Raw genomic sequence first — 27,016 nt, forward strand, 5'->3', positions numbered from 1 at the left:
ATATTATGGTAAATCCACTTGAATGAAGACAGAAAATTAGAAGACAAATATTAGAGGGGAGTGACTTTTGTCACTCTCCTTCTCTTACAAAATAAATCACGTAATAGAGACACAAAATGGAGTGGCATTAGAGAAAAATGGAGTGGCAAAATCACTCCTCATTTTAGAGTGTAGATAGGAAAATGAATGTGGAAAAATCACTACCAAATGATTGGTGAAAATGCCTATTCTAAGACGAAGAAAAGGGCGACATTCTTGGCCAGGTTTACAGAAAGGAAGAGAAGTCATGGAAGGAATTGAATTGGCCAAGCACGACAAAGAGATGATGGAAAAGAGAAATAATAGTCTAATTGATCATTGTTCATATTATCTCTCTAAAGTTTTTCTTAGTCACCATCTTCTTTTATCTAGCAATGATGAAAATAATTCTTTTATTTGTTTGAAAGCCAAATCAAATGAAGTCTAGAATGGATGTAATTGGCAATGAGTAGAGAGGTTCAAAATGTTAAGTGATCATTCATTCCACTCCCAACTAATACGGGACTACATATCTTTAACATCCTCCCTCACGTACTTTTGAAGTTTGTCACATGTAGCCTTTTTTTTTTTTTTTTTTTATCTTTCTTCGTGCATTCTTTTTGTTGGTCTATTCTCGACTCATCGCAGGATGTAAATTGTGAATTTTTTAAAATGTAGGGTGAAATAGACCAATATAGTTAGGGGACACATCGGTTGGAACTTGGTACACAAAATTGTGGTCACATCACGATGGCATTACAATTTTTCCTGTGATTGATTGTTTCTTCTTGTGTTATAGTAGTAAATTAGTTTGTGTAGGAGCTGCAGTGCTATGAATGCAGTATGCATATAACCTCACAAGATGCATGTGAAAAACCTTACATATCCGACGACTCTGAACACATCTGCATCTAGACTTCAATGTCGACTCAATATTTTTACTTAGTTTTGCACATTTGCCAGCAGTCCATAGTCCAGAATCCACAAAAAATTTTGTTTTTGAGGAAGGTAGGCCGACCAACAAGAAGAATGATACACCGCCACAACCAAGAAACAGAACAGTGGCAAAATTGTCATAATGCATGCCTTAAATTTTAAGAGACACTTGAATCGTATTTGCTATTTCAGCCCAAGGGTTTTAAATCAAACAGTGTTTCTGTAAAATTCATTGAATTTCTAAAGAGGGAAACTGCAACATCCCAACAAAAAAAGAGGTAGCTAGGAAGGCCCTATGTAATGTTAAGGAAACAAGTATAATAAAGAAAATAGAAAAGACATAATCACATATTTTCAGTCAAGATTAGCGACGATAAAATCACAACATAAGCCAAAAAGAAGAAAATGAAAATCTGGAAATAGAACTTCGGGTTTTCCCTCATGTTTGTAGATGTAACCGCCCTGCAAAACCAGAAACCACTCGTTTTATGATTCCTAAAAGGAATTGAGATTGAAGGGTTGATGAGAATAAGGGAGGAAATGAAGGGTTGGTGAGAATAAGGGAGGAAAATAACGGATTGTTTGAATAGACTTTGAGGCATTCATGCAGCTATAAGATAATACCTAGCGATGCGTCGAGAAAACCGATGAAAAGGCAAACTCTGAATAAAGACGATACCAGGTCCTGTTAGAATTGTAGTTGCTAGATTTTCTCCCTGCATTTTGAAACCACAAGTAATGACTCGAGGTTTCCAGAAAGACAAGGAAATGATGCATTTTTTAAAAAAAAATTCCCCTTGTTTTTTTCTTTTCTTTTCTGGATGAAGTTATCAAGATCAACAAATTCCATTCACATAACACAGGAAACAGCATGTTCAACAAAGTAGTCATCGAGTTGTAAGCCTCTTAACTGCAAGGAAGGTATTAGTGCCAAAAAAAACGTATCTAAACAACTGATAAATCCTTCCAAAAAAAGAAACTTGTAAAGCTTAAAACAAGAGAATGAATACTAAGATGAAATTACATGGAAGCTTAAGCTGGAAACTCCAGAAGTTGAATGATTTGTAGAAAAAAGAGCTATGTGATTCAAATTTGTAGGTCTTTGTTAAACAATCAAGTAATAAAGAGGGCAAAAGAAACTGAAGTCAAGCAAAATGTACGATCATTGGTCATATACTTACCTAACTTATTGTGATTTATAGTTGCAATGACTTAGATCAGACAGTTCAGGCTCATTAAATGCAATTAACATTTCCAACAACGGTGTCTTGTGCTAAGCTGAGACCACGTATCCAGGACCCATGGTAAATGGGTTCAAATTTTCATTTTCCATCAACAAGGTGTGCCTTTGTCCAGTAGCACAGAAACATAAGTATAATCCAGGCAATTAAAATTTTAAAACAATAAGTCGAAGCTACTTACCCCAAAGACCACCCTTCTCATGGGACCATTATATTTGACCTGAACGTTGACCGTTGCTGATAAGGCCACAACGCAGGCAACATCCACAGCAAGTACTTCACCCACCTCAAGATTTTTCTGTACAACTAACAAAAGGAAAAAAAAGCCCATTACTTTTCACAGGAAGGGTTGAAGTTTTCTTTGCCGATAAAAAAAAAAGGGAATACAGATCACGAGCACATTCCATTTAATTAAGGTGTGTTGGCTACTTGCCTACTTAGTTTCAAGAGCATGCATATATATACGAAAATGGAGTGTTTGGATCGAGCACCCTACACGCGTCGGATGCCATTGAATCTCGCGTGGGCCCCCTCGTTTTTTTTTTTAGAATTTTTGGACGGCTCGGATCGGTCGTGCGGTGGCCGGAGACGGCCCAGCGCGGCCGCCCCTACGATTTCCCTACAGTACCGGTCGGTACCTGTAGGATTTTCGTAGTTTCAGCGATCAAAAAGGAAACTTCCACAAGCAGTTTTAGAACCCAAGCAGCCGGCAAGGAAAACAGATTGAAACTGCTAAAATTGCACTGCACACAGGTCCTACATAGAAGATCATACTCTGCATGGATGCAAAAGCTTATGATTAACCAGGAAGACCATATGGAAATCATTTTTCATAAAAAAAGAAAAGAAAATGACCTCTCTCTTTTTCTTTCCAAGGACTGTTCTGTAATAATACTAAGCAGGTTTAAGAGGTGAGGCTGTCTTAAGATTAACTGAGGTTATGTACAGACATATAACAGGTGAGATCATTTCAATGGGCAGCAGTACTATTGCTCTTAACTACAGTTATCTGGTAGCATTAAAAAGTGCCAGAGCAAAGACACTGCAAAGCTTGGTAAATGTTGAAAACAGAAATAACTATGTCACATTCACTATTCCTATATAGATTGGATCTATGTTACATGGACACAGGTACCTGAATAGGGTGTGGGTACATATCTAAGGGTCGGACACCTCAAAGCTGAAAATAGAGGATTCGAGGATATGTATCCGAATTTGGATATTGGTGCGGGGATCCACTGAATATTTATATATATATGGAAATTTTTAATTTTTTGTATAAATATATGTAAAATTATCTCATAAAATATCTTTTTCTTCATACAATACTAATTTAAGTGTAATTTATCTTTTAGTTACATGAAGCAGGAGCGGGGGCGGGGACGTGGGAGCGGATGATCATAGAAGTATGGGAGCGCCATTGGGAGCGGTTAGGAAAAATTATTAAAATTATAAATATATTTTGGAATTTTATATTGTTAAATGTCAATATAAAAATATTATTCAACCACATAAAATATTACTATTAAAATTATAAGTTTCTAGTTATATTTCAACATTTTTATTGTAGCACATGATTACACTATAGAGTTCTTGTGCATATTAAGTAGGCATAAAAGTTAAAGGCATTAGTATGACTTTAGAAGGTTAATATCAGATGTGCACACCAACAAGAACAAAATAACTTTAAAGGTACCAATTGCAGCTTGAATCGTAAGTCTCTCAACCGTTTTTTGGGTGTAAGTTCCCGTATAGGTAAGGAACGAGTTCCCGTCGTCATTGGGACGAGTTTCTTGGAGTTTCCGTCGAAGAAACGTGGGCATGGTTGAAGGTTCCTGTAACTAAGATTTATCTCATAAATGTGGCCCAACCCCAATAAATAAAGAAGCCCAACTACTCTATTAAACCCTACAATCGTTCCTCTTCTTCTCAAATGTTGCCGCAGCAGCCAGCAGGTAAAAAGAAAATTTCTTCTTGTCTCTCTCCCAATCGATCGACATCTCTCTCCGACGATGGCGACATGCGCCTTTTCTTCCAAAGCAGGTACAACCCTACTTGTTCTTCAATCCTTCTTCTTCTTCAATCAGATTTCCAACTAAACCCAATGTGTCCGATTTTCTACCGCCATATCCGACACATATCCCACACCCGTACCTGTGTCATGTCGACACGGGTACTCCGCCAAAAATCGCAGATCCATGTATCATAGGATTGGATTGAACTTATTCAAAAACTACAAACCTTATGGGACTGTGGATTGAAATGATATGGACCTCATTATAGGGTTAATCATTGGCATGATAAGATTTTGCAAAATATTTAAACATACCCTGATGTCAATGACAACTCAAACCATCGGGTTAAACTCATGTTATAGCCCAAAATGACATTATGAATAAACTAACATGACAAGCAACAACACTTGGTTTCATGCTCCGGCGTTAAATTCAGACTAACAAAGGTTAAACGCTTCCTGAAAATCATGAACACTTTTACTGGTAAAGACTAAATTAGGATTTGAGAATAACCATCACCAATAAGAAACAAAACAACACAAGTAACAGCCAGTATGCAAATCATCAGATAGTAACTCATAGTACAGGAAATATGAATGCATGACTCACATGCTCGGCAACTTCATTCCAGGGCCGGAGACATAAAACCACAAACACGCCCACAAAGAAAAACTATAGAAATTCATGCCACGAGAATATGTATGCGTGCAACTAACAGTCCTGAAAGAGAGTACCAGATCCACCAGCAACAATGAATGCAAGCCCCTGGCCAGATAGCTTCTGTCTCAAGAATCCCTATAAGTGACATAAGCATGCCCATCAATAACTTAGTTCATCAGGACCGCAAAAATTAAGCAAAAGAACAAAGTTTTGAGGCAGTCGAACCATTCTAACCTCAGCACCAACAACGGCATTAGGGGCCCTCTGAACAACTGTATTAGTCACTTTCACATTGTTGATGGAGCAAAGGAACGCATCCGGCTACAAACAAACATTATTAAAGTCACGTATGAATTCAGCTTAGCTTTTTTTAATGATAAGTTTAGCTAAGTGAGAAAATACATGAAGAAAAAACAAAAGGAATTGTTAGCAAAAATAACCAAGATCCCAAGTGGGAAGCTGAAATAGAAAAGACTAGAAAGAGGAATTTCAAACCAATTCTAATCATACCAAAAGAACCAATAAAAACTTCATTACAAGTACCTGGCACAAAAGTTCACCACCTAGCATTGCCAAATCAATCTACAAAAAAATCAAAATCAAAATAATAATTAAAATCAAAAGCATATAACAGGCAACAGATTTTGCAGTAACTAATGATGAATCCGTAACCACAATCAAGGCTAAAATATATGAACAAAAGAAAATGAATGGTATGCACCGGAAGAATTCGGGCTAAAGAAGGGGCAGCAATTCCAACAAAGCCATCACTTAAACCAGCATTGAGAAGAACTATGCTAGCCACATTCTTGCCGAATAGCCACTGCCAGACACCTGCTTCATTTTCGGCAACAAAAACATTTTCCATTTGAATGGAGCCAGACATGTAACACATGGAACCTGCAGGCCAATCAGATAATTTTCTGTTGAGTGGTACTTCAAAATTCCCAATACTTAAGCGAGATTATGACTTCTCCAACTCTGACAACCAAGATTAAGCGCACCAAATGTAAGCATAAATGGTATCAATAAGCACAATTAAACTCTTTTCCACATGGGACTATGGGAGTTAAACATGGGCCGCTATTGCCCAACAAAGGACTTAATTTACACAATATCATAAGTAAATAAACTACACATCCAAAAGGTGGAGCCAAAACATTTAGTTGATTCTTCATATAATACAACACAGTGTGACTTTTACTCTTTTGGCAGGAAATCTACAGAATAATTGCTCTAACAGGAGCAAGTAGCAACCCATGCTTACAGAAGTAACAATTACTACAGATCCCATTAACCATGTGAAAGCCCCAAGCCAAATAAACTCACCAGGCTTTGCAATAACTTTCTCTTGTGGCTTCAACATAATCTGAAAATGAGACCGACCACAATGAAATAACACATAAGTAATATAAATTTTTAAAAAAAGCACTATTTTTTAATTTTATTTTTTGAAATTTGGATTTAGTACCTGAACTATCTGAGCTTCACCACCCAAAATCTGGAAAGGTGTCACATCTTGTTGTGGAGACTACAATACATAATCCATGTGAGTTGATCCCAGTTAAGAGAAAAACAATGAACAGCTAAAGTTTTTGGGATTAGAGATGGAAAGAGAACAAAAAACAAAGAACAAGTTGCTCCTTTGTTAATGAGTACTCCATAAAGGAGTGAGGTGAAACAAGCTTAAAACAAGGAACAACATCCAGTTTCCAGCGTTCCACGAATAAGAATCCCATACAGAGATGGCTTGATTTGTTCTTTTTATAGTTATATAGAAAAAAAGAACATAATAGAATAACCCAAAACGAGAAAACAAAAAATGTCAGAGACGTGTGTGATGAAAATATTAAGTATTGAAACTGTATACTTTTCTGTACTCGTACTAGACAAGAAGTGCCACAATATCAGTTTTATAAAAGTTTGGATACATGACCTAGAGTATCGGAAAAGTATCCGATACTTCAATAATAAAGAAATAATGATTTTTATCTCGTGGATATGTTTGGGAATTTTATCTGCTAATATCGGAGGAGTAACAGTGTCCGATACGGATACATTATGGATACGACTCCCATATAGAAGCATCCATTCTTCATAGTTCATAGAGTTGAAGACATGGCCAATCAACAAAGCCTTCTAGCTTTGAACATATACATGAGTGAAAAATGTGACTTTCTCATTCTTTATTAAATCAATATCTGGCCCAGTGGGCCAATCCTTTCGTCCACTAGTGGGGGACTCAACTATAGTCGGGGCAGAAGTCCCATACGAACACTGAGGAATTGATAGCACGCGGTTGGGAGTTGGACCCGCAGACCAAGGGCTTCGTGAGGCCCCTGGTTGCCATCTGCATACTTTCTCATACATTCACTTCGATTTGCCCACACAATTTTTTTCTTTCAATTTTATTTCCTTGCAAAGAAGAGTGAGAAAATGTAACAATATCCTAAGCGAAAGAAATACTTTCCCTCCGTGGAGGAATCAAATGAAGTATTCTTCAAATTTACGAGGTAAACCCTAGACAAACGCGTATAGAGAGATGTGTAATATCAATCCATCACGAATACAATTGAGTTACTATACGGTTCTCTGCATTTCGTAAATCCCCTGATGCACAGTGACCAGAAAAGATGCTGAATCGACCTTAACTATATTCCATTGTTTGCACATTGTTTAACCTCGTTCGACTTCTTGCTCCTCCATCCTCTACTGTTTTTTTTCTCTATAAAAAAAAACTTCCAACAAAACTACACAATTCAATTTGACTTTCTGATAATCATTTCAAGAAAAGATTGATTTGTTTTGCAGGTAGACTGTGCCAATTAAGTGTACTATTGAACACATGAAAGACGACCAGCATCTGATACACCTCTCAATCACGTCATCACTAACAATTTCCCTCACCTCTCAACGCCCAAACCTAATTAACACATCTCCATCGAATCGATCGAGGGGAGCTTTTTCTCAGAAACCAAACGACAAATGCATTCATAGACAACCCCAAGGGATTGGCTTGACGGTCTTGGTCTGTGACTTAGGGATTTTGCTCTCTTCTAAGTTCTCAGGTTGCATGGCCGGATATCGAATGGATCGGCCGATTTGAATTGGGAAAAGCCTAGGAGATCAAAAATTCAACATCTGTGCAAGAGAGAGAGAGAGAGAGAGAGAGAGAGAGAGAGAACCTGATAAACGTAAGGCTGGAAGGGAGTTGAGAAGAAAGGAGCGGCCATGGCGGAGAAACAGAAGCAATGATCGGAAGCTCTGCGATCAAGGCTCCGTCCCAGAGATCAGGTGGTGTGGAGTTTTCAGATCGAAGTTGAAAATCTCGTAGAGAAAAAGGACGATTTTTGGGTTTAGTAGTACATTTGTTACCGGGATTTCTCTTGTCGGTATCTTTTTTTTTTTCTTATCCGCGATTTCTCGGTTGATTCGCAAGGGACTTCACTTGTCGGTTGTTCTTTGGGTTGATCACACTGTCCTCCTTTTTTTTTCCACCCACCAGAAAATAAAAGATATATATTATTTTATATGTAAAAAAATAGTTCAATAAAAACAGACACTATTGATCTGGAAATACAGAAAACGAAAAATAACAAAAGAAAAAAAGAAAAGAAAAGAAACAACCGTCTTTCTACTTTGGCTCATGATTGTGTTTTTGCTAAATACTTAATCCGTCTAAATTTAATTGTCTCTCGTTCTATTTTAAACCAGCTAATAAATGAATTATATCTTTAAACTCGTAATGAATTTCATATCAAATATGAATCTTGTTTAATAGATTTCGATTAGTTCTAAAATACCGTATTTTCGAAATCACATAAAATATTATAAATTACAAGATATAATCAATTGAAAAGTGACACGAACTCCCAAAAATGACAATTAAATTAGGACGGAAAAAGTGTGATACTTGGCTTTTTCTTTTCTTTTTTTGTGTTAGTTTCTCATAAAATTTTCAAAAATTATTTGTTTGAAATCGGAAAAATAAAAATTATGGTTCAAACTCAATTTTTTGTTTTTATTCAGAAAAAATTAAGTTTGGACCATAATTTTTACTTTTCTAATTCTTCTCGTAGAGACGAATTAATACTCCACAAAAATTTAATGTGAAACTAATAAATGTGAAAGAAATTTAAATACTCCGTAAAATCAAAAAAAGCCATGTTACTTATTTAGCTAAAACACCCATAAGTTGTATTGTAGTAATGCTTTAGAGGAACTTCATCCATTGGTGTTAAAATGCCATTGTTAAAAAAAAAGCTATTGCTGTTGGGACTTGGGAGCCCATCTTCCTTGAGGGCTGAGGGAGGTTGCAACTTGCAACTCTGCTCTCTCCTTCCCAGCCTTTTGATGAAAAAAAAATAAAATGCAGATTGTTAAAGTTAATTATAGCGAACTTACGCTTTAGAGGAAGTTCATTCGTTGGTGTTAAAATGACATTGACCACTTAGTCAACTCCTTAAGAATTGAGAACACTTGAAAAGTTTTCAAACTTGAAACCCTCGGGAGGAAAAAAAAATTCTTAAATTTCAAGGATTGACCACTAGGTCAACTCCTTATGATTGCTGCCCGGTGGACGCCCTCGCATACACACAAACTATTTGGGGGTTTAAGAAATAGAAAATTAAAGGCTGCCCCTATTTTTTAGGTTTGATTTGAACCCAACCCTGAAATATTTTCATCGAACCTGGAAGGCTCGGATCAATTCCGTACTGACTTTTGTGCCCCTCACCCCCACCCTCTCTCTATTTTGCTCCTTTCAACCCACCTTGTAGAGAGAGAGAGAGAGAGAGAATGGCAAACACAGACGTAAAAGCAGTGGACTTCAAGCCGGAGGATGACGATCTGATGGACGAGGACGCCGCCGTCGACGCCGATGCGGCTACCACCGATGGAGCAACGCCGACCACCACCACCGTCGCTATCTCCTGTCCAATGAGAATTCGCGTTCTTGCCGCCGTTTCTTGCAGCCGTCGGTATCTCCGCGACCTTTCTTCTCGTTGTGGTCGTCTCCCATTAAAATCTGGTCGTCTCCAATTAAAATCTGATGACAACGAAATCAAACTTGATGACGATGAAATCGAACTCAACGACAGTGAAACTGACTTCCTCCCTAGCGGCTTCGACATCTGCACGAGCAGGCAGGTCCTGAAGATCAAGCGAAGGCCAGACGGTGCCAAGGAGATTGGGACTTGATTTGTCGTGATTTTCTAGTGTTTAAATGAATCGATCCATTTGGCCAGGTGTGCATGACTTATCTACTTGTGTAAGGAGTTACTAACATGTATGGAGTAGTTGAGAAAAAAGAAAAAAGAGAGGGGATGAACAATGGTTCAACACTTTTTTCAGTTCCATTTGATTTTCTAATTTTCTACTATATTATTATCTCTTAGCTTGGTTTTTTGGGAGAAGTGATGAATCGAGTTCACTCAGTGGTGATCCGGCCGAATTTATAATTGTGTATTTTTCATGCGAATTGTGTATTTGTCTATGAGAACTGTGTATTTTTTTTATGAGAATTGTGTATTTTCTGTGAGAACTGTGTATTTTTCTATGAGAATTATGTATTTTCTATGAAAACTGTCTATTTTAGTGTGTGGTGAGGCTATGTGAACTGTGTATTTTTTAGTTCACATAGCCAATTCTTTGTTCGTGTGTGTATTTTCTATGAGAACTGTGTATTGTTCATGAGAACTGTCTATGAGAACTGCGTATTTTTTTATGAGAACTATGTATTGTTCATAAAAACTATCTATTAGAACCATGTATTTTTTATGAGAACTATATATCTTTTTATGAGAATTGTGTATTTTAGTATATGGTAAAATTATGTGAACTGTGTATTTTTCAATTCACATAGTCCAACTCTCATAACCAGTTCACAAAGCTAATTTTCTATGAGAATAGTCACTTCTCATAAAACTGACTATGAGAATTGGCAGTTCTCATAGCCAATTCTTGTCAATTCTCATAGCTCAGTTCACATAGCTAGTTCTTCTATGAGAACTGAGCAGTTCTCATAGAACTGACTATGAGACTTGGCAGTTCACATAGCCAATGGTATTTTTGTCTGAAATAATATCATTCAGGAATTGTTATTTTCTATGAGAACTATTATTCTCCATGATAATTATCTATGAGAACTGTGTATTTTTCTATGGGAACTGTCTATGAGAACTGTGTATTTTCTATGAGAATTGTATATTTTCTGTGAGAACTCCCTATGAGAACTGTATATTTTTTATGAGAATTGTCATTGTCCATGATGATTGTCTATGACAACTGTGTATTTTTCTATGAGAATTATGTATTTTCTATGAGAACTGTGTATTTTATATAAGAACTGTATATTTTCTATGAGGATTGTGTTTTTTCTATGAAAACTATGTTTTTTTCTATAAGAACTATTATTGTCCATGATAATTGTCTATGAGAACTGTGTATTTTAGTGTGTGGTGAGGCTATTTGAACTATATATTTTGCAGTTCACATAGCCATTTCACATGAAAAATATCTATAAGAACTTTGTTTTTTCTATGAAAATTATATTTTTTTATGAGAACTGTTATTATATTATCCATGATGATTGTCTATGAGAACTGTGTATTTTTCTATGAGAATTATGTATTTTAGTGTGTGGTGATGCTATTTGAATTGTGTATTTTCCAATTTACATAGTTCTCATAGAACTGACTATGAGAATTGGCAGTTCAGTTCATAGAGCCAAGGGTATTTTTGTAGGAAATAATATGTGTCAGAAATTAATTCTAAAAATATAAATTTTACTAAAAATGAACAAGTAGACAAAAAATTAAGAAGAATGGGCAAAATAGTAAAAATGTATAAAAAGTCAAAAGAAAGGACTAAAATAAAGAAGAAATATATTTGTCAGGACTATTTGAAGTCCGAACCTAAAAAACGGGGCCGGCCTAAAAATTTCCCTTTAAGAAAATTATTGGTAGTGCACAGTTGCCATGTGGCCCAATTCAGTCAGGTCCAAATCCTACTGGAATTACTAGTTTGCCAGAGACATGTGCACTCAGACCGAAATCCATTCAAGTCCAAATCCGTACCCCAAGACTTGACGACCCACCACAATTAGTGAGTGTGTTCCGGTTTATTATCTTAAAAAATAAGTAATTATTTCTAATTTTTAAGTTAAAAAATAATAGATTTATTGAAATAAAAAAAATATGTAATACGAACCTTGTTTGAGATCTATCAAATCCTGTAAAAAAAAAATTGAATATAATATTTTTATAAGCCCACTATTTTTAAGTTTGAAAATAAATTTTTATTTTTTAAGTACTTATTTGAGAAAGTAGAACAACTGTTGCTGAAAATAATTTGTGCTTGTTCTTTTCTTTGCAGAAATGCTATTAGCAAGGAAACAAACCAAGAAGACAACAATGACACACGTGTGAAGTTTGACGGAAAAAAAAAGGGTCCACTTTCATCGATGAGAATTTAAGGTTGTGTTTGGTTAGGAGTTTAGTTTAGTTTTGGTAGTGGGTGGAGAGAGAAATAGAGAAATGATTGAAGATAGGGGTAATAATTAGAGAGAGATAGAGAGAGATGAGAAGTTAATAATTAGAAAAATAGGGTAATGATTGGAAAAAGAAATAGGGTAATGATTGAAAACAAAACTAAAATTAAAACTAAACCGTTAGCCGAACAAAGCAAGTTTTTGAAATTTCAAAATTTCAAAATCAGCCCTTTTCGTCCCTCTTCTCTCAAACTCTCACTCTTCTCTCATCCCCACCCAAACAGCCAAACCATCTCTCCAAATCTGACCCATCACCACCGACGCACCCCGTCCTCACCACCTCCGACGGATCACCACCGACTCACGACCACCACCGATGGTCATTCTCACTTGGTTTTGATCCATGAATAGGCGTGCCTTTAGCCTCTTGCCTCGCTGGTATGGGTATGTAATTTTGAAGCCCTAATTTTGTTGTTTCTATTTTCTCAAGAAGCCCTAATTTTGTTGCTTCTCTTTTGTTTGTCTTCACTGCGTTGTACCACTACCAACATCGGACTCGACCGGTCATCAACCTCTTCTCTCCCACAGGTTTCTCTCTCACTTCCCTCTCCAATAATTACCATTGATTTTATAAAAAAAACACAAAAAAATTCATAGGCCACCATCACTGCTATTGTATTCTTCTGATTACACTTCATCGAAGCGATGATGTATCGCAGGTGGGTTGCATGTTCATGAACTTGAAGGGTCAGGAACATTTATTTTCCGGTGGAGCAAGAGATCAGGTGCACCAGGCCACCAGTTATGTATGTTTGCTTATAAAGGTAATTTTGTCCTCAGTTTAGTATTGTTATTTTCTTGGATGGGAAAGTTCTCAAATTCTTTTAATATTAAACTCGACCATCTACTTTGCGGTTCGGTAAGCCCTTCGCTTTGTCTCTACTAGAGTTCTACTGGTTTTAACATATGCAAAATGATGATATCATAAAAAATCTGGCCGTAGAATTGTAAGATTTATTTACTATAAGAAATTGCCCAATGAACATAAAACTTCTTTACTAGGACATGGTGGCATTTGACATGTCTGGGTGGAGGACGTGTCAACCACTGTTGTCCCCAAGATACATTGATCAAGAACCAAATCATGGTACGTAGATCAGTTTGTTTTTTTAATTTAGCCTGGTTAAGGTTTGCTATTACTATTCTTTTAGCCAAGGTTTGTTGTGTTGGACAATTGGTCCTGTTCAGTTGCATACCTTCGTCCCTTTTGTCCTGCATTTGGATCCATTAGAACTTGAGTAGCTCTAAGCAAGGGTTTTCCAAATTATCTGGTTTATAATGGTGGGGTGTTCACTGATAATTACCACTCCTTTTTTGTTTCCTTGTCAGAAGTTTGCATTAGTTGGAGAGGGAGGGAAAACAATTATTTTGAGTTTGTTCAGGAGCTCTTATTCAAGACTTGTGCTGTAGTGAGCTTGTAGACTTGTAATGCAAAGAAACTCTCCGTTAGATCGGACAATTTAGTGCATATATTGATTCTTTCGGTATTAAGAAGTAAAAGTGACATTCCACATTTTTTAGGAGAAAACAAATGATTCCTAAAATTGTTCGAAGAGATTGAATGGCATCCACACGCCTATATTATGCTTTTTGTTGGTGTACGTTGTTTCGAAATTAACTTTCTTTCATGATTTAAAAATGGCAGGAAAACAAGACTATTACAAGTGACTGGATTCCCTCGTGCCGTGCTTAAAAAATATGGCTCTTTGGACGATGCACACAAAGCTTGGGTGCGGCACAACGGGCACACAACAGTCCCAAAATAAGTTGTGAATGGGAGGAAGACAACCAAACTGACGATAGACAAACAAATGATGATTTGTTTAAGCTTTAAGTGATAGCTTACTACTTACTCTAAAAAGCGGGCTTTGCTCCTACAATATGAAGAAATAAGAGTTGAATCTGCAGAGAACTTACTCCACACATCGAGTGTATAACGAGTACAACCTCAAGATAAGGGAACCAGGTCGAGTTGAAGAATCAGTTTACAAACCGAAGCCCAAGCCTTACGGAATGAAACCTGGATTTCGCTAAGCAAGTTCAGTTCCGCCCCTCCATTGTTAGAATTTGTTGAAGGAAGTTCCAGTGAAACAAAAAAAATGAAGTTGGATGTGGACTGTCCACATGTCAAATTATTGCATGTAGCCGTCAAAGTAGGAATTCATGCTCTCGCTTCGTTGGGTTATTAACATCTCCGCCCAAAAGATATCCTTAAGATATGCCGGTACCCATCGGTGCCTCCCTTCATACAATCCAGCTAGCCAGTCATTAATTGCTTTGTAGATCAAATTGTTGGATGAGATTTGCCTAATTTCGTTCAAACTCTTCTGGATTCAAGGAATCATATACAGCATTCTTAAGGGATTTTTTAATGGGCTTATATTGGTTGTAACTCTTAAACTTGTTAAGAATTTTATTCATGATGGGCCACAAACACCAACGATGACGTGCATTTGGAAAAACTTGACTTATCGCATTTTGCATGGCCCGACATTGGTCTGTGATGATGGCGTTAGGGTGGGAATCGAACATGCAAGAAAGAAAAGTCTCGAACAACCATACAAATAAAGTCGTGTCCTCCCGTAATATCAAACCACATCCAAACAAAATTGATTGCCATGATGGTTGACCCCTACAAATGGTGCGAAAGGCATATTGTGTTTGTTAACAAGATAAGTGATGTCAAAGGTGACCATCTCACCAAATTCTTTATATAACTCTCTGTTCCTAGCATCGGCTCAAAAGACATTCCGTTATCAATAATCTTCATCATGATCAATGGCATAAAAGAAGGCACTGTTGTCTTTTTGCATTCTGACAAAGTACTTATGCATTGTTTTGGCATCCCCTTCTTTGAGCTCTGAACGTCTTTCTTTATCCTTGTAATTCCTTGCATCTTTATCTGTCCACATTAGATTATCAGCACCCCCACCTCGATCTCACATGAGGCAATGATTTTGTTTAATGTGATTCCAGTTGTCGTGTTCAATTCAATTGTCCTCATCGAATGTGGTAGGATACTCCGATAGCATTTAAGATATTTTACTTTTTCCAGGTCCATTTCATGGTTATGATTCAATTCAATTGACTTCGACATCCACTTTCTGTCAACTTGCAAAGAGATATTCATATCGGCTTTACAATTTATTTTTGTTGTTGGATGGGATTTAACGGGATTCAAAGCCGTTGTCCTGGGCTTTCCACTTCGATGACAACCATAAGATATAATCGACTTTACCCCATTGTCACGCTTCTTAGAGGCTTTTGCGACTGTACCAAAACCTCTTGATTTTGCATAACTACTGTAACATTCCTTAGCTTCATCTTCAGAATTGAATATTGTCCCGATCTTAGGTTCCAATACCACCTCCAAATTCTGATTTTCCTCCACATTTCAGATTCTTTTTCAAATTCATATCTTCTATTTCCATGATTCTACAAATAAGGAATACAAGGATTAAAAAGAACACGCACACAATCAAGGTTTCTTAGCAAACTAAATTAAGGAGTAGCAAACTAAAATTGATGCTTGAATTCAAATGTACATTGTTATTGAGAAATTTAGCTATAATCCCTTGTCCTAATTTCAATTAATAGTAATCTAATTTTTTAATCCCTACTTTTAAAGCTACCGGTGTTATCCTCGAGGACCTCAACCAAGGCTTTTAACACCAATAATACTACAAGAGAATAAATTTTACACGGACCCTCCGTGTATAATAGAGTGTCCGCCCAACCAATAAAAACAAGACAACTCAACTTTTAGCTAGGACAATCGGCAAGAAAAAAAAAAATTATTTAGGATCCTATGAAGGAAAAACTTGATTATGAGAGCCATAGAGACAAAATTTAATTATGATCATTTAGAATAATATGATTAGAATAATAAGATCTTCGCACATGTTTAAACTGATTGAAAATTGAAGCACTTAACTTTTTAACCATATTTTTAATATATAAACAATCTTAAAAAAATTAAGCGCACCAATTTTTGATTCGTTTGAAACAGTGTAAAGAACTTATTATTCTGATCATTTTATTCTAAAGAGACATAATTAAATTTTGTCTCTCGGACTCTCATAATCACGTTTTTGCTTCATAAAATTCTAAATTAAAAATAAATTTGCCATTTGTCCTAGCTAAAAGCTAAGGCCATCCACAGTGGTATAATTAAAAGTAAATTATTTTTAAAGTTAACAATGTTGGTGTAAAAAATGACTTACAATGGTATAATCAAATTTAGCAACATTCTTAGAAATAATCAAATTTTGGGCTTTGGATAACCAAAACTAGAAACCTTTTTCAATAATCAAAATTTGTGGATCAAACACCATATAAGTTAATTGGTTCCAAAATTGTTTACACGCATGTTTCAAATGGTATTTTCTTCTTCGCCTGCTCTATATCTCATTCTTTTTACCCACAAACTGTTTCTCTTTCTTTCCCTCCAAATGTGAAGCTCGTATCTTTCGATCATCTACAATTCAACTCATTGTCGCTGAATTAAGGTATTTCACTTTTTTTTTCCCGTTTCTATTTTATTCTTTTTTCGTTCCTGTCCCTGTGGTTGAGTACATGAAGAACCTTGCATTTTTTTTCCAAATTCAAGAGCACATCTGATTTTTTTTCCAAATTCATAATATGAGGGATGAAAGTCACCAATTTTCCCCAAAATTAAGGAAGATACGTAAACGATATATTTTTGTCAAAAAAAAAATGTAATGGAGGGAAGTGATCAATGGTGGAAAACATAAGGGGAGAGAGAGAGAGAGAGAGAGAGAGAGAGAGAGAGAGAGAGAGAGAGAGAGAAATTGTAGCGGACCCCTTATTTTGGTTATGGACTAGAAGTGACCATTGTGGACCTCAACATTGTTAAACTTAGCAACCTCTTAAATGGATAATCAAAAGCTGATGTGTCAACTTTTAGTTATCCATTTTTTATTATACTACTGTGGATGGCCTAAGCTCAGTGCCATTGGTGTTATCCCTATTTTTAAAGGAATACTAAACTAATTTTTTATCCGATTGATTTTTTAATCCCTACTTTTAAGCCCTAATTTTTTTAATACCCTAGTCTTAATCCAGAGTTCTATGCCGATATTGCGAGAGAGAGAGAGAGAGAGAGAGAGAGAGAGAGAGAGAGAGCATACAGAGAAACGATGGTGGTCGATCGGTGGTGGTGGGTGGCCGCCGTCTATGCTGGTTCAGTGGTGGTAGTGCTTCGGTGGTGGTGTACGTTTCTATTGATTGGGAGTGGAGCTAGCGGAGAGGAGAGGATAGAGTTGATTTGGGAGCCTATTTTTTGGCTTTTCATTTTTAACTTTTTGGGTTTATGGTTTTTTGGCTTTTTGGTCGGAATGTAGTTTGAATTTAGTAGAGTGTTTGGAAGCCTACTTTTTGTCTTTTCATTTTTAGCTTTTTACCTTTTTGGATTATGGTCAAAATGTATTTTAAATCTGTAGTGTTTGGATGAATATGTGCAGAATGTATTTTATAATATGAGTAGTGTTTGGGAGATATATGATGAATATGAATTATGGGTTGGTTTTTTACCATGTTGCCCTTGGTTCTTTATTATTATATAAAATTATCATAAGTAATGTTAATTACAATTTTATATTTATATTTATATAGTTTTTGGAAAATAAATTTATGCAGTCTTTAATTTTTATTTGCTAATACAAAAAAATTAAATATTATCGTGTAAGTTTCATAAAAATAAGAGAACGATTAAATTAAGGAATCACTAAAATAAAAAATAAAACAAAAAACCACACAAACTTTATTATTAGAATAAGTTCTGTTTGGATCAACCAGACAAGGGGTTGTCCGGACATTTTTCCGTGTATAAACTCAATTTTTGACATACCTATTGATGTCTGGATAAGTTGATTTTTTGCGTTGATACATTATTTTGCAAGTCCTACAAGATGCACGGTTCGAGTTTTTAAAAAAAATACGCGAAGGGGGCCCACACGGGACTGTCCGGACAGCCCCTTGTCCGGTTGATCCGGAAAGAACTTTTTCTCCATTTACAAGTACCAACCCAGTGAACAAAAAAAACACACGGAGGGTTTGGATAGAAACAAGAGTAAGGTGAAGGTATAAAATGAAATTAAGGTAACTCAGGTTAGGGTATTTTCGTAATTGCGTGTAAAATGAGAACATGGGAAAATGGGAAAAGCACCTCCGGACCTCTTTTTCTCTTTTGCTCTCTAAACCAAAAATTGGCAAAGCCATTTTGGCTTAACTCATTTTAAAAAAAGCTGCCAAACACTTGGAATGAAAAAACTGGAAAATGAGAAAAGTAGCCAGCAAATGTATTCTCCAAAACACATTTTAAAAAGCAGCAACCAAATACCAAAAATGTAAAAACCGAAAAATGAGAAGCTGAAAATGCAGCTTCCAAACACCCCGAAGTTGGGGAGTTTTTTTCGTTCAAAACACAAATGAATTTTCCCTTTCCCGTTTTTTTTCCACCACAGGAGAGAAGTGAGGCCTAAAAGTGGGGCCTTTTTTTGCCTGTCAAACTACTTAACACGTGTGTCATTGTTGTCTTCTTGATTTGTTTCCTTGCTAATAGCATTTCTGTTTTCTTTGGGTCTGTGTATCTAAACATTCTATACGATGGTGCAAAATTACTGGTTTACTGCTCTTGAATTTATTAACCTTTTCAGACACTGTTTCTATCATTTGATGACTCTTGAGTTCTGTCAACCAGAGTCCATCCATTGCAAACTAATTACTATTAATATTTTCTTGTTTAGCTTTCCAACCTACCCACCACACCCCATTTGTTTCTTGGTTCGAATTTTAAACCAGCATGCTTTCCCAAATCCCCATATTGCACAAACGACCGGGCCAACAATGTGACCATCATTATTTTTTTTTTTCCGTCAAAAGGTCAGCATTATTGGTTGTAATTAATGAAGTTTGAATACTTGTTAAATGCAGCATGAAAGTACATAGTGTCAACTGTCAACCACTCGACTACCACTTCACTTGCAATTAATTGCGACCATGATTTAAAAAAAAGTGATCATTTTTTTTTCTCTTCAAAATAGGGCTCCATGTGGTGTGGGTATAGTCTTACCTGCGCTAAGCTCAAATTAATATATTCCCAGTAAATGCCGTGAAAAATCACTGATTAGGGTACCCTTTAATGCCTATCGCGCAAAACAGTACTACAAAGCTTGATGGCTTCAAATGATTGAATTTAACTTCATCAGACATTGGTCAAATAAGTAATTATACAAGTGTACTTTTTTTATCAGCTGAAAATATTGTTTTCTTTAAAAGAGAATTATGTTTTTGAAATTGACATGATAAATAAGGTTTGACATAGGCCAATGCAAGAAGCCAAGAATCCTACTTCATTGCACAACTAGTTTAATGACTTCGGGGTGTTCCACATTCTTTTTAAAAGTTCATTTTAAAAAATAAGGTAATTTCAAGCTAAAAAATTCTATGTTTACTCAAATAATTTTCCTACTAATATAGATCTTGTTTGATAGATCTTATTGAGATCTTTTAAACGATGCAAAAAAAATCGAAAAATTATTTTTCATTTTCATAATATGTGAGTTCAAAATTACCTTCTTTTTGAAAAGAAAGATTTAAAAAGAAAACGAAACGGGACCGAACATCTTGTCTGACACCTATAACAAGTTTTACTACTTGGGATTATGTTTACAATTATTTTTTCCTATTCCTAGTAACGGCGTTATTGAGATATGACAAAGTAAATATCGAGACAAATGAAGAACTTTCATAAAATTTCTTGGCGCTACTGGAAGACGGAGAGCAATTTCACCGCCAATATTGATCGAATCTAGGTTTCGTCCTAAAAGAAAAGAGAGCCTATGGCGAAATCTAGTTCTCTATTTTTCGAGTACATGATACACATCAACTCCAACAACCATAAAAAATTAAGCAATTTTTTCCTCGCTATCTGCTGCCATGAATTTAATTATTTGGATGTAAAACTCTGCGACCAACTTAGTACTAGTTGTTTTCTTTTACCTTCCATTGACTTTGCTGGCTTCACTTTCTTGTCCAGTGACATAAACTGACTATTGACTAATTATTGAGTACTAGCTACTGGCTAGCTTATTATTATTAGTCAATAAACTTAAACTAATTATGAATTAATTAGTCCACAAGGTAGCTGACTTAATTCCAAAAGTTTCACGGATTTTCTATCAACAATAGTGTTTTGACAGCTACTGGCCTTCGTTGGAATTTATGGTGATAGAAATGCATGTACCCGTCACTCATTGTCTGGTCCTTTTTTTAGCAACATATGGTCTAGTCTTTCAAAGAGTCTACCCCACCACTCTCATTTTCATCTTTCAACAGTGTTTTAGATCATTAATTGCTGAGACGGAAGGTAAAATTGAACTCTGCGATAGAAGAATGGTGAAACAGAGTGACGGTGTGGGTAGACTTTCTCCTAGTCTTTTGGCATCCCAAGTTTCGTTTTAGTACTGTTGTTTGGTCCTTAAATTCGCATAGTCCACTCGACAGTCAACAAACCATTCGTAAACTGTATTAAAAAGGAGAAATTTACACCAACTTCACAGATTCAACTAAATAGAGTATCTTTTATTGGCAAGCCACATATCATCATCGAGCTCAAGGAATTTATTCACCCACTCCAATCCGTAGGTGCCTTCAGCCGAGAAATCGAAAAATTGATTCACATCGAAGTTACCCTCCGGGCCTCCGCTCTCTTTCGCTCCCTCTCTTTCTGCCTCGACGGTGCCAGTGACTCCTTGCGGCATCCCCTCTCGCGCGGTGGAAGCTGCTGCCGTTTTCTCCTTTCCACGACTTATTTTCTTGCTCAAATGAGAATTCCAATAATTCTTTATTTCATTATCTGTTCGGCCGGGAAGCCTCCCTGCAATCAATGACCACCTAAACAACACAAAATAAAATCATAAGGATCACGCTAAATATACCAGACTACACGAACCGTCGTCACACTTTTCCTTAGACACTTTTCTAGAAAGCATTCCAATTTTTTTTTTCTTTTGACGACTCAAAATTAAATGTTCCGATCAACTTATTGGAACCTCAACTACCGGTAATGCCATAGTTGATTAGTACTAGTGAGGGACTCATGCAAAGCTGAAGTAAAGCCTCATATAGACTGCTCTCGTACGATTTGAGTAATTAATAAAAGCTAATAAAATTTGAACCCGAGACCTAAGAAGTTGCAATTACCAAATTGCCCGCATTATGGTTCTTAATAATGGGGTCTACGCTCAACATAAAGAATGCACTATTGCCTACGCTGCATTCTTTGGACACATTTATGTGTTTAATTTTGTACAACTTTAACGTTGCATTTCGTACGTGTGAACGGGACCACACTGTACAGTACGTAACGCAGTATTTTTTGGGCACCACATTTATAATGCCAACAAATATGCTAGATTTTTGAGGGGTCCATTTATTGCAATGCCCGAGTCACTACGTACTGTTAAACGAAGGGAAAAAAACTGTCCAGGACGTGTTTTGATAATTAATACCAGTAAATAACATGTTAAGAACATTTAATACTAAAAATATTCTTAGCGGATATTAATTATCAAAACACTTTATGGCCGTCATTTTCCCTTAAACTAATTGGTTGTGGTTTGGTTACTAGTTACTGTTTTTTTTTTTTTTTTTCGTTCGATGGTTAGGAACGTTCAGGTTAGCTCACGCACATCTCGATTGATCTCCTCCCTGGGCTGGTCAAATGTAGGCTATCCATGCACGCCGGAATTAAAGTTTTCACAAGATATTATTTTCTTACAGCCTGACCCCAAGAATCAAACCCTAATCGATCGTACGAGGAGCGAATTCACAAACCAACCAGACTACTTTTGATACTAACCTGTTCCCTAGTAGCTTATGAAGCCTAAGTATCAAATCCTCTTCATCGTTAGATATGTTGCCTCTCTTTATGTTTGGTCTAAGATAATTTAGCCATCTCAGTCTGCAGCTCTTTCCACATCGGTTCAAACCTGCAAAATAATGGAATCCCATTACGCTAAAATATTAAGAAAATCAAGAAAATTATTGGTGGGTGGGTGCCAAACAGATGGTCCCAACGGTTTATTAGCAAGTGAATTCGCGACTCTATCAGGTCAGGAATTCGAGTAAGGCCGGGCGGAGCGATTATTCAGTGCTCCGAGAGCAATTAGTAATTTTCCCGTCCCGGCGACCTCTTTTGGACTGAAATGAATACTTTTGAGTGCAACTAATAGTAACAGTACCGTTAAATAGAAGAAGAGAAAAGGAAATGGGTACGTAGAGCTTAGCTCAAACCTGACTTGGTTGCGATTGTCTTCCACTTCTTTGGTCCATGGACGTCGACGTACTCAGTCAGCTTTCTATCCTCTTCAGACGTCCATGCTCCTTTGTTATAAACTTTCTTACCAGATCCATCCACATTCCTTGGAGCCATATATATATGTCACAGAGAGAGAAAGGAAGAAGAGAGAGAGAGACAGAAATTGTGAAGTTTCTTTGCTTTTGGAGAGAGAGAGAGAGAGAGAGAGAGAGAGAGAGATTTCTAGTGAGAGCTTAAAATATGGGGAATAATTTGGTTTTATACTACGTAGTAATGAATTCTATCTACCCTTCTCGGGGAGAAAAAAGGAGAGGTTGAAATACCACCTACCAGTACTTATGGTAACCGTGCGTTGGGAAAAGGGAAGTAATAAATTGTATGTTTCCAAGAACTAAACAAGCTTGGGTTGGGATTTGATTGTTCAAATAATTGGGGTTCAATATGAACTTTATGAAATTATTTATATTTGTGGAGAGTGATTTTCACACTCTCCTTTATCCAAATGCACTCTTCTTCTTTTTTTTTTTTTGTATTAATTTGTATAAAATTACATAATTACCCTTTTCCATGTGTGAAGAAAAGAATGTAAGAAGGGTAATTTAGTAATATTAATAAGAATGGAGACAAAAATTAGAGTGCAATTGGACAAATGAGGAGTATGAAAATCAATTCCCTTTTTTTTAAATTGATAATGCTTTTTATATGCTTCATGAACTTTATTAGATAAATCTCAATCAATTCTATTAAGTATTACTATTAGATTGTTAACTATTAACTCATCTGAAAACTTAAACTGTTAGAGAGAATGACAACTTTATTATTTATATTCTCAACACGATCTCTCATGTACAATCAGACTCTCCTCCATAAGTGGGCTAACCACGTGTAAATTTTAATCCTTAGGTAGACGGTGAGATTTGTACATATAATTTATTGGCTGCTCTGATACCATATATATATATATATATATATATATATATATTAGATTGTCAACCGCCAACTCATCTAAAAAATTTTAGCTGTTAGAGAGCGGAGCAACTTGCTGGGATAATATCATCATTCTTACAAATGCAATTGCTCACTAAATTCCATTATGTGCTACACACCAATCGGGTTCTCATCCCTTGAGTGCTCTTATCCTTGATTGCAGGTACCTTTTGGCAAAGCTTACTGATCGTAGAGAAGCGAATATGCGCGTGGACACTCGATCTAGTGAAGGCTGTGCTTAGTCATTCGCTTGGTTTTATTTCATTTTCTGTAGTTCCTTCTGTTATGTCTTTTAATTTTCATCAAGACTTAATTTGTAGGAATTAAATACCCCAAACTTATTCGCATTTTTAAATTTATGTTAGTACCTTTCTTACCCAAAAAGGAGGAAAAGAGAGGGGGGGGGGGGGGGGGGGCAACTTTGATATTTATATCCTCAACATGTAGTTTGAAGTAGTAATGTTTTCCAAATCACATAACCTATATTATATATAAACTAAAAATTTTAAATAAAATTAGCAAATCTCTAGAAATTGGGACAGGTAGAAGCAGCTAGTTCCTAGCTTCCTTTCAACAGCTGCTGAGCGCTGATAAAAGTTTGATAGTACTAAGGCCCATTCCAGAACACCTTCTTAAAAAATAAGTACTTATTTCACATTTTTAAATTTAAAAATAATATAAATGGAAAATAATATTTAAATTTTTTTTGCACCGTATAAAAGATCTCGATGAGATCTATCAAACTAGATCCATATTGGTAGAAAAATTATTTGCGTAAACACATTATTTTTTAGCTTGAAATCACCTTTTTAAAAAATAAGTACTTATATTGAGTTCCGGAACGGACGTAATTCCTACCAACCACAGAATGAAAAAACTTTTTCTAAGGGCTCCCCATAGAGACATGCATGTGGGCCGAAGAGAGAATCAGTGTCGGGTACTGGCACTGGTAAGTTGAAATTTGACTCATATTCTGTACTTCATCAGCTGATTCAGCTGGACGTTCAAGCCTAATTAGTTAATTAATAATTAATTAACTAGTACGGTATTAAATGAGCATAATTAATTAATAAAGAATACATTAGAACCCGAAAGCACCCAGATTAATTATATACGTCCAATCATATTACCTTAATTGATTTCGTGGAGCCCACATGACACTATAAAAGTATAAAACCTGTTTTAACAAATTTTAGTAAAAGAAATCTATTTTTGTGGACCATATACTTGAATTAGACAAATAAAATTTCACTTAATTAATTTCAATGGTATCATCCTTGGAGCCCACATGTAACACTATAAAGTATAAAACCTGTTTTAACAAATTTTCGAAAAAGAAAGAGAAATCTATTTTTGTGGACCATATATATATATATATATATATATATATATATAAAATTCTTTTGAGAATATTTGAATTAGTAGACAAAATAAAAGTAGTGGAGTACCATTTTTTTCTCTCTCCAAATAATGGGTATTATACCAGATGAAGTATTAAAGGTCGCTAGCTAGCTGCCATCATAAATTGTCCCCCCCGGCCCATCAAAATTAATTCCTAACCCTAGAGGCCACAACACCACACACTTCTTATCTCTTTCTATACAAATTATTAGTATGTCTCAAATCTTCCCTCTTCTCTTCTGGATCTGAACAAACTTTCACAATTTTCACTTAAAGCAAACAAAAATGCTACTTGCACAACTGTTGTGTTGATTGTGTGCGTAATTCTGACCGTCCAGATGTATTTGGATGGTCAAGATTTTAAACAAACTCTTCCAAGAAAAAGTCTAACTTTTATGGAAAAGAGTTTGAGTCAATCCTGGCCATTTATTACAGCAATGGATGGCTAAAGATTGGTTGTGTGTTGTGTTCTACACAATCATTATGTGTGTAGCACTTTTGTAAAGCAAATTGGAAGGCAGGAATATTCACTTTGATGTCCATTTCACATAGCCAAGTATATACTATATATTAGTTAATAGGACTGCGAATAAACTGAGTTATTTGCGAACAACTCGAGACTCAGCTCGTTAAGGCTCTGTTTAACTCAACTCAACTTGTTTAGTAAAGAAGTCAAGCTCGGACAAAATTTTTGGCTCGATCGCTTAGTAAAGAAGTTGAGCTTGAGTAGGTCATAGCTCAATCGTGTAGCTCAAATCGAATCTATGAACTTTTCTAGGCTATAGAGACTCGTTTGGTACTTGAACCAAGGTCAAGTTCCCAAATACTAATCGAGCTCAAGCTTAAAATTCGGGCTCGATTTGCTCTCAAGTCGGGCTTGATTTTAGATGGATCGAACTTGAACACTCTAAAACTCGAGCCGGCTCGTTTGCACTCCTATCCAAGCGAATTACAATCCTTCGATTTATTGCAAGTGAAGCTTTTGTGAAAGAATTTAGATTGGGTTATTATTATCATCCGTATTTTGACTATTTTCTAGTTTCCTAGTTTGTTTAGAGCAAGTACATCAGGTGGGATAAAATGGCTTTATAGTTATTTTACATAAGGAAAACACTAAGGCTCCGTTCCAGAACACCTTCTTAAAAAATAAGTACTTATTTCACATTTTCAAACTCAAAAATAATGTAAATGAAAAATAATTTTTCAATTTTTTTTTGCATCGTATTAAAGATCTCAATAAGATCTATCAAACAAGATCCATATTGCATATTTTTAGATTTCAATATGCCTATAATTTTTGAGCTTGAAATTGCCTTCTTAAAAAATAAGGACTTAAAATCCGTTCTGGAACGGGGCCTAAAAAACAAGCAACAGCAGAGGAGCTAAAAGAAGAGGTAAATTGACTTTGCTGAAATGGTTCGGTACATTTACCGAAGCCTGTACATAAGGCTTTCATTTCTTTATTACTTTTTCTTTCTCTCACTCTCACTCTCTCTCTCTCCCCCAAAAAAGAGAAAGGGCAATAAAAGTAATAGTATTTTAATAGAGAATATGTTAAATAGATGGTATTGGTGTAGTGTTGAAAAAGATGTGAATAGGTAAAATAAAAAAAATACACTGTTTACTAGTAATTTTACAAAACAACTGATAAACTTGCTCTTAGGATTAGTTACTATGCTTTGTAATCTATATATGAAGGTATGCTTGGACTTGTATTTTTCTTGACAGGGAATCTACTTCTTTTCGCTTCTTCGTAAACGGAATATTGGATATGTTTCTTTACTTTAATCTAGCTTCCCTAGTGGATGGTGTGATTGGTTCTGTTAAAAATTAATCGAAGTGGTACATATAAATCTATCTAGACACT

General features: G+C 35.8%; 2 protein-coding genes across 2 annotated transcripts; both read right to left on the bottom strand.

The window, feature by feature from the left end:
- Nucleotides 1-1,105: 1,105 nt before the first annotated feature.
- LOC131331939 (uncharacterized) lies at nt 1,106-8,370 on the bottom strand. Its single transcript, XM_058365912.1, has 10 exons — nt 8,056-8,370; nt 6,342-6,401; nt 6,200-6,239; nt 5,592-5,770; nt 5,414-5,452; nt 5,105-5,191; nt 4,945-5,005; nt 2,377-2,501; nt 1,579-1,670; nt 1,106-1,416 (listed from the first exon to the last, which is right to left on the bottom strand). The coding sequence occupies exons 1-10, from the start codon at nt 8,101-8,103 to the stop codon at nt 1,299-1,301; spliced, it is 849 nt and encodes a 282-aa protein (XP_058221895.1). The 5' UTR covers nt 8,104-8,370; the 3' UTR covers nt 1,106-1,298.
- A 12,574-nt stretch (nt 8,371-20,944) lies between these two features.
- Nucleotides 20,945-22,988, bottom strand: LOC131334148 (transcription factor MYB3-like). The gene is made up of 3 exons (XM_058369031.1): nt 22,737-22,988; nt 22,303-22,432; nt 20,945-21,335 (listed from the first exon to the last, which is right to left on the bottom strand). Exons 1-3 carry the CDS (start codon nt 22,873-22,875, stop codon nt 21,008-21,010), a joined length of 597 nt encoding a protein of 198 aa, XP_058225014.1. The 5' UTR covers nt 22,876-22,988; the 3' UTR covers nt 20,945-21,007.
- Between the last annotated feature and the right edge of the window lie 4,028 nt (nt 22,989-27,016).

Source organism: Rhododendron vialii, chromosome 7a, assembly GCF_030253575.1.
Source record: "Rhododendron vialii isolate Sample 1 chromosome 7a, ASM3025357v1".
Lineage (NCBI taxonomy): Eukaryota > Viridiplantae > Streptophyta > Magnoliopsida > Ericales > Ericaceae > Rhododendron > Rhododendron vialii.